At 37.4% G+C, this 8,544-nt stretch overlaps 1 protein-coding gene across 1 annotated transcript; it reads left to right on the forward strand.

Moving 5' to 3' along the window:
- Positions 1 to 1,047: 1,047 nt before the first annotated feature.
- On the forward strand, positions 1,048 to 1,649 carry LOC130935177 (uncharacterized). The gene is made up of 2 exons (XM_057864778.1): positions 1,048 to 1,254; positions 1,350 to 1,649. The coding sequence occupies exons 1-2, from the start codon at positions 1,048 to 1,050 to the stop codon at positions 1,647 to 1,649; spliced, it is 507 nt and encodes a 168-aa protein (XP_057720761.1).
- The last annotated feature ends 6,895 nt before the right edge of the window (positions 1,650 to 8,544 follow it).

The following is an 8,544-nucleotide window of genomic DNA, read 5'->3' on the forward strand; positions in this document are numbered from 1 at the left end:
GTTAATATTTACTATAGTTATTAGAGTCAGTAGTTTTTTACTGCATTGATTTATTGACATTGAAAGGCTCTGTCTTAATTTTTTTATACTATTATGAGGAAGATTCTTGATTGATTGTCCTCAACAAGCTTATCTATTAACATTAAATAGGTAAAATCAAGATTGATATTTGCCTAATTGATAAAATTAAAATGTTTATTCCCTTGTCCCTTAGCGTGATTGACTCTTTTTATTCATGGCTTATATAGCTAGAAACTCTGTATTAAACTGTTCTTTGACTAAGCTTTCTATTTGTAATTTCTCTATCAAGTTAGTTTTTTTTTTTTTACTGATGGAAAAATGTGCTTGCTTTAAGCCACTTTAGTTATGAAAATTCTAAGTTTGAATAGAGAAAACCAACTCAGAAAATTTTACTATTGTGGTGAGTCGATTCAGCTTGAGACAGAGTATTTTATTCAAGTGAATCAATGAATACTTTACTTTTTTTTACTTGGTTGTGATTTTAGACTAGAGTGGTAGTTAATTTTGGGTATTGATAGTGTCAAGGTTCATTGTTTCTAAGTGTTAAGTTTTGTGCAAATAATTTTCTTTTGGAGTAATACCCCAAATAGGTCCCCAAGGAAATGGCCGTACAACAGATTTGTCCCCCAAGAAAATTAACTAAGTCCCCAGTCTCCAAAATTATTAAATATGTGCCATATATGTCCCTGCTCCAGGTTTAGCTGGTTAAATGAACACTCTCTCTCCTACGTGGAGGTGTTGAGTGTGACGTGTCAGGTTAAAGGCTTTCAGGACACGTTGGTCCCTGTACACATAGCCAAAACGACGTCGTTTAAGGCCTTATCAAAATGACGTCATTTTTAATTGGACAGATTAGTCCCCAAGCTTTATGACATGAATGTGTTAAAACGCAGCGTTTGAAGAGGGACAAGACATCGCTGTTTTAAAGGGGATGATCATGAAATTAGGTCTTCACTTTTTACCCCCTGTGCCTCCAACCCATGTATGTTAGTATGTGAGAGAGAGTTTTTGGCTTCGAAGAAGATGATGTCGAGTGGAAGCAGCATGTCAGTTGCAAGTCGGAGAACTATGGATGATGTCTTCAGTGTTGACAGCGGTTTGACTGGCGTCCGAAGGGGGCGACTTAGAAGAGGAGAACATCCTAAGTGTAAGTGCAAGACATATGCCATAATATCCAGGTCTCGCATAGCAGAAAATCCGAATAGGCTGTTCTTTGGCTGTCCTCACTTCAAGGTACTTTAGAGTGGTAGATTTTTGTGGTGCTGTAGTTTTGATAATTGGGGACTAAGAATAATGTGATGATTTATGTTCTGTTATTCTGATTGCAGGAAAAGCAAGAAAATTGTGATTTTTTTGTATGGTTTGATGAGATCTTTGGGTATTTGGTGGATGATGTAGTTGATAGGCGTAGATTGGCCTCTGTGGAGACATGCGTGGGTGAAGAATTTGGTGCAGGTTTGGATTATTGCTTGGAGGAGAGAGTGAAACAATTGGAGGAGATGTTAATAAAGAGGAATGAAGATAGTTTGAAAGTCAAGAAGGACAGTGTTCTAAGCTTGTTTAGTAGTGTAATAATAGGTGCACTTGTAGTTGTGATTATGTTTTGTATTTATGTGGTGGTTATTTAAGCAATTGGCATTGTATCTTTGTTGGAAAAATATTGTATTTGAATGGCTCATTTTAGTTAAATGAATATTAGAAGTTGATAATGATGCTAACTTGAAGCTAGTCTATATCGAATTCAAAGTATGCAAAGTAATTTGGCAAAGTGGATTAAACCAAAAATAGTATATAATCCAGGGAGGAATATTCAAATAACATAGAGGATGTACATAAAGTTGTTTCAAAATGTTAGCAAAATAAAGAAGGTCTATTTCCTTCTACACACACTGATGTAAAGTGGTGCTCAAAAGTATTATAAGTGCAGGTCTATTTTCTTCAAAATAACAAGAGTAAACACTAACAGGTCCATTTCACAATAAGTTTCTTCCAAAGCATCATTTCTTTTTAGAGTGGTTTAGTCCGGGCGTTGGAATAAATTTGAACATTCTGGAGGTTGTGCCACTACTTGCAGCTGACATTGTCTCAACACTCACACTTTCTTGTCTCTTGGGCCTAATTATTGTCTGCTTTGGACGTCTACTAGGCTGCTGAGGCTGAATTTGTCTTCCCTGATTGAATTGTAAAAAATTATGAGTATTCTAAAATAAGATATTAGTCAGTAATGTTTAGGAATTAATAGTGAAATATATTATGAAGCATACTTACAGTTGCAGCATTCACATTCATTCCTATGTCTGGTACAGTATGACTTGTTGGTGCCTCAGGCTGGGTAACCTCATAAGTAAGCAAATTTATTAGGACAATTAAACCCTTGACGATGTATTTTATAAGTCAAATAAGTCCTTTAGAAATGCTACTATAAGTCAAACAGGTCCCTAATTACTAATTTATATGTCAAGTTGGTCTTTATAACACAACAACTAATTCATGTCAAAAACCTTAATCCTAAGCATGTTATCACACATATCAAGCTGCACAATGTAATTCATTTAGCAGAAGAATGTAAGTATCATTCATGTATACCTCAGTTACTGGTGCCGATTGAGAAACCTGAACCTCTTCTTGTGTTGCAGTTGACTTTTCCTTGGATTTGCCTTTGACCTTTCCTTTAGGATTAGTTCCATCCTTAGGAGCTCCCTTGTAGGTCTTAGCATTGTGGCCAGTCTCTCCACATTTTCCGCATGTGACTCGGAAGATCTTTTTTGCCTTATTACCCTCTGCTCCGTCTTCTACTGGATCTCGTCTCCTTCTCTTTACTGGACGCCCTATTGGCCTCTTAATCTTGGGAGGGATTGAGGTTATTTCTCCAGACTTCTCCCAATACTCTTCACTGTTGACGGGGCTAATGGAATGACCATATGTTGCTCTGAAGGCATCCATCTTCAGCCACTTGTGCACATATGTGTCTGGTCTGTCTCCCCTCTTAGCAATAGCAGCCATGGCATGCACACATGGAATTCCTATAAGTGAATGTAAACAACAATTAGATATACAGTTTGTAAGAAAAATAACTAAAAATGCATAAGTTGGAGTGTTATACCTGTAAGTTGCCACATGTTACATGTACATGTGTTATTACCTAAGTGCACCCCCAGCTTCTTGATATGCATTTGCACCTCAAAAACCTGTCTAGCATCGTCGCCAGTCCATTGAGCAGTCCAGTGCTTGGTGTCCTTCATAATGGCTTCCATCCTTTTTTGTTGTACAGGAGCAACTACACCAGTGTACATGCTTAGGGCCTTTTTGTGTTGTGTCATCCTTCGCATAATGTAACATCTGAGCTCCTCTAGCATTGTGAGTATAGGTTTTCCCCTATAGTGTACTATTTTGGCATTCCACACCTCTGTCATGTTATTGATGATATTGTCCAGTTTAGGGTAGTGGCTGAATTTTGACTTAGTCCAGCATCCTGGATCCAATTTTGCGAGGTAAGCCCACGCGTTCTCATTCATTCTCTTCAGCCTTTGCATATTATCATTAAACTCTGCAACGGTTGAACTTTTGGCACAAGCCTAGACCACATTCTTAAGCTGTGTATCCTTGTATTTGTTTGTGAAATTCTTCCAGATGTGCCTAACACAGTTTCTGTGATGGGCGTTAGGCATAACCTCCTTCAGTGCTGGCAGAAGACCCTGCATTACAGTTCCAATAGACCAGAAAATAATAGGCATTAAAATGCTTGTTATGATAACAAAAAACATAGTTAATAGTCATTAAACCATGAAGAATACAATGCATTTACTTAGTTAACATAACAAACACTAATACATATTTAGGGATACCTTCTGTTGATCGCTGATGAAGTTCCAACCATCGGCAGTGCATTGCCCAAGATCATCTTGTAACAACTGCAGAAACCATTTCCAACTTGCCTTCGTCTAACTGTCAACTACTGCATACGCAATCACATAAAAATGATTGTTTGCGTCTTGTCCTACAGCTGACAATAATTGTCCCCCATAAAAACCCTTCAGGAAGCATCCATCTAAACCTATCAAGGGGCGACATCCAGCCTTGAACCCCCTTTTACAGGCGTTTAAGCAAATATACAATTTATCAAATAATGGAGGAGATTGAGGTATAGGCTCCACTGCCAACAGTGCAGATGAACCTTCATTGCTCCTGTGTAAACCAGAATTACACCAGAATTCACTAAGATCACTAACAATATTCTAATGTATCTTCATATCACAGCAAGTTATTTTTATCAAACAAGAATTAACATAAAATATAAAAAAATACTATTCTTTATCAATTCACGAACAATATTCTAATGTTTGTCTTTGAAATAAAATAACCTCATACCGATGTATCTCGTTCAGATAGTCACGCAGCTTGCCATATTGCGCCTTCTCGTTTCCAACATACTTTTCCCTGGCCATCCGAAGTCCTCTGTACAGCATTTTATCACTGAGTATCACATTGTAATCAACTTTCATGTGATCCCATGCCTCTGCATGTGTCAACCGTGGCTGACTCAACAATCTCTTTTCTAGCTTCCTTGCTACCCAATGTTGATCTGCCATATTGCTGCCAAACTCTCTTCCACAGGTGTGAGTTGGATTGTAGGTCTTTATTTGGTATCCACCTGATCGTGAGTTTTTTGCACAGTATATAAGCCAGGGACAGTCTTACTTCTCTGTTTCACCATTTTTCTCACCTTCATTTCCACATTTTGCATTTTCTGCTGCATTAGCTTGTGCTTCTACCTCATTGGTAGTATGTCCCTCATTGTTTTTCTCACCTTCAGGATGAGCCTCATTTGTTTCCATCACCCTTTTAGCTTTCTCGCTTTCATTAGCTTCTTTAGCAGCCTATAACTTTGCCTTTTCTTTAGTTGCTTTTCTTGCCTTTGCCTTGGCTTTTTGCACTTCTTTTCCAAGCATGAAGCCTCCATGTATACAAGCAGCTCTAACCCTTCTCTTATCATTCTTCATGTAAAATATCCTTCTACCCTCTGATATGGTAAAGTCCTTCAGAGCTTGCTTAAATTGTTCAAGTGACTCAAACTCCATGTTCAACTGAAATTGGACCTCTCCAAATTCTGCATTCGGATTAAATTGAGGCCAATCAAACCCATCTCCTCCATCATCACTTGAGTCATTCGGGGTCAAAAATTGTTCAGACTCATACTCAAATTCAATGTCTGACTCAGGTAACAACTCCACACCAAGTTCTTCATCAAATGTAGCAGGTTTTTTGGACTTTGATGGTCCCTCATTGGCACTAGCAGCTGTAGTTTTGTTTTTGTTGCCACTAGAAGGTCCATTAACTACTTTGTCTTTTTCAGCAGGCCCATAATCACTTTTATTGGGCCTGCCAGGCCCACCATGACTCTTTCTCTGAACAGATGCTCCAGCTACCTCTTCTCTTCCAATGGCTGCCCTTTTTGGCTTGCCATTGCTCTTGCCAACTGGCCCATTAACCGGCTTACTAACTCTGGATTTCTTCTTCCCATTATTCTTTCCTTTCTTCCCAGCTCCAACTAACTCTTCCTCTGAACTTGAATCCGAAAAATCATATCCTGAAGGTGGGGGCTTGTATAATACATCTTCTGTTGACTCATACCCATCATCACTATCTGAACTCTCAACATCTGCATCATTGTCAACACCATCATCCTCAGCACTAGCCTCTTGCACTTCCACTTCCTCAACACTAACACCATCATCATCAATGAACTCTATATCTTCCATGATTGGATGGTCAAAGTAGATGTAGAATTCATCAGTGTCCTCATTTAGCATTTTATTCTTTTGAAGATCTCTGATCTCTTTGTCTCCATGAACTGGGTGAAGACCAGACTCCAGGTCAGTAGCAGTCGGATCATACCAAAACATTGCCTTATAGTCATGGTAACCCAAGTCCAGAAAAAGTTTCTTCAGGTCAAAGAAACATATTAGATCAATGTCCATTGGGGGAAACTTCTTGACTTCTCCATTGACATACACAAGTACTCCCTTGTTGTCTCTCACAAAGCTTCCACCGTGGTGAAATACGGGTATCACGTCTTCACTCATCTAAACTAACAAAATAAAAATTTATCACAACTTAAACAAGCAACTAAGCCATTACAAGAACATTAAAACAGAATTCAATTTTTTAACAACCACATCAGTAATGTTACTATGAAACGTCACAGACTAAATCAATTCAGAACTCTGACTTAACCAACACTAGCAAAACAATATCTTTAATCTACCTTACACATGACATGCATGTTCATCATACATGAATCTTCGCCTCTAAATTAATTCAGAAAAGAAATTAGAAGACTTACCTCCAACAATGGCGATATGCACGACAGTCCACCGCCACCACACAGTTGCTGTCAGCCTCGTCAAACGACTGTTACAGACTACAGTCAATGTTAACGGAGTTGAGGAAGATGAAAGGTTCCCTTGTAAAATTTGGGTAAGGGTTTGGGGTTTCAGGTAATTTAACAGAGGCAAGGAAGAAGGACTTGCGTTTTTATCCTAGGTCCCTCTTCAAACGCTGCGTTTTAACACATTCATGTCATAAAGCTTGGGGACTAATCTGTCCAATTAAAAACGACGTCGTTTTGATAAGGCCTTAAACGACGTCGTTTTGGCTACGTGTACAGGGACCAACGTGTCCTGAAAGCCTTTAACCTGACACGTCACACTCAACACCTCCACGTAGGAGAGAGAGTGTTCATTTAACCGGCTAAACCTGGAACAGGGACATATATGACACATATTTAATAATTTTGGGGACTGGGGACTTAGTTAATTTTCCTGGAGGACAAATCTGTCGTACGGCCAATTCCTTAGGGACCTATTTGGGGTATTACTCTTCCTTTTGTTAATATCTCCTTCTCTATTTTGATTTGCCCTTTTCTTTTTTCTTTAAAATACAAACTAAATATCTACCTCCGTAAATTGGATGCTTAAAGAATTTGGAGTATCTTGATCTTTCATTCAATAAATTAAAGAAACTGGTGCTTTTATTGTTTTTTATTTGATTAGTCATTGATATGCTAAATCTATTTTTATATTTGTGTATGCTGTTAATTGTTCCTCTCCTTATAATGGAACTCTGTGTGGACCTAAAAATTTTATGTATTTGTGATGGCTATTTTTAGTTTTATATTAAGGTCCATATATTTGACCTTGTTTGGATTTGTTACATCAGCTTAGTTATTTGTGTTTTAAAAATTTTATTTCCTATGCCTTCTGTTAATTATATAAATTAAACAAATTTATTTTTGTTTTTAATATTTCAAGTGCAACAGAAAAATGATCAAACAATTTTTAATGGTGAGGCTTGAAATTCTTTCCTATTTTGTTTTTTTTTTAATTTGTGCATGCTCTCCTATTCTGGTGTATAAATGTTTAAATTATTCTTGCATGTTGAGCTGAATTACGCTCTTTTGTTAAATCTTTTGCAGGTATTCATAATACTTCATCAAGCACATTAACTAATACCTCATCTAGCAGTAGATGTTTCTCAGTCCAAAAATTAGGTAAAAGATAGAAGTGGTGGTTTAATATAAATATTTAAAGTTATATATTGAATTTTGAATTTTTTTAAAAAATTAAAATTTAAGTTTACCATCGGATTTACCCGAGAAAAATTCGGCGATAACAAGCCCTAAAAATTTTGCCAACTAAAAGTTTATATCCGCTGATAAATCTGTCAGTAATTAGCACCGAACAAAAAAATCTGCCGGTAAATGGTTACCAGCGAAGTTTATACCGCCGGATTTATTCCGCCGCTAAATTCGACGGTATCCAGCAACTTTCTTATAGTGCAAGTTTCACCCAGGTACCTAAATAGCCGTTGTTGTTATAACATATAAGTGATGAATTAATTAAGTATAGATAAGTAAAGGCAATATAATGAATCTTACAAGTAAGTACATCTGTATTGCGAATAACCAACAAAGAATTTTGTTGTATGATTCCTCCCAATCTCCATATATCCTAGCAACAACTCTCTATTTTGTAAGTCAAACCTTTCTGTGCGACACCTTGTAACCAAAGTGATTCTTCACACCTCCTTACAGAACCCTTATATGATGGTTGGATCTGCTTTGACCATTGTGAATATGTGTCGAGCAATCACGTTTGAGTCCAACCTTCCATGGTCTTGGCTTATTGATGTTTACATGCAATTATGAGGACCACTGTATCTCCTCACTTCCTATTTTTTCTGCTTTTGGTGATAGGATATGCGTATGTTCCATTGACAACCAGACCCAAATTGGGTGCACTGTGCAACATACTTCAATTGGTCACTCTCTAGTATCTTATACTCCACAGCCCTCCTAATGCTAAACATCTTAACTGCATAATAACTTTCTTCTTATTTTCATACAGTTGCCCAATCTCAAGTCATTGCTCTGAGATTCAATGTGAAAAAGTGATCTGGCCGATCATATGGTTTAGAAATGGTAGGCTATGTTAGCTCAATTTGTGTGTCACTGAAGTAGTTCAT

Source organism: Arachis stenosperma, chromosome 1, assembly GCF_014773155.1.
Source record: "Arachis stenosperma cultivar V10309 chromosome 1, arast.V10309.gnm1.PFL2, whole genome shotgun sequence".
NCBI lineage: Eukaryota > Viridiplantae > Streptophyta > Magnoliopsida > Fabales > Fabaceae > Arachis > Arachis stenosperma.

Excerpts from the sequence above, each read along its gene's own strand:
- LOC130935177 (XM_057864778.1), top strand. The coding sequence starts at position 1,048 with ATGTCGAGTGGAAGCAGCATGTCAGTTGCAAGTCGGAGAACTATGGAT. Across the intron at positions 1,255-1,349 it reads TTGGCTGTCCTCACTTCAAG|GAAAAGCAAGAAAATTGTGA; the intron begins GTACTTTAGAGT and ends TTCTGATTGCAG.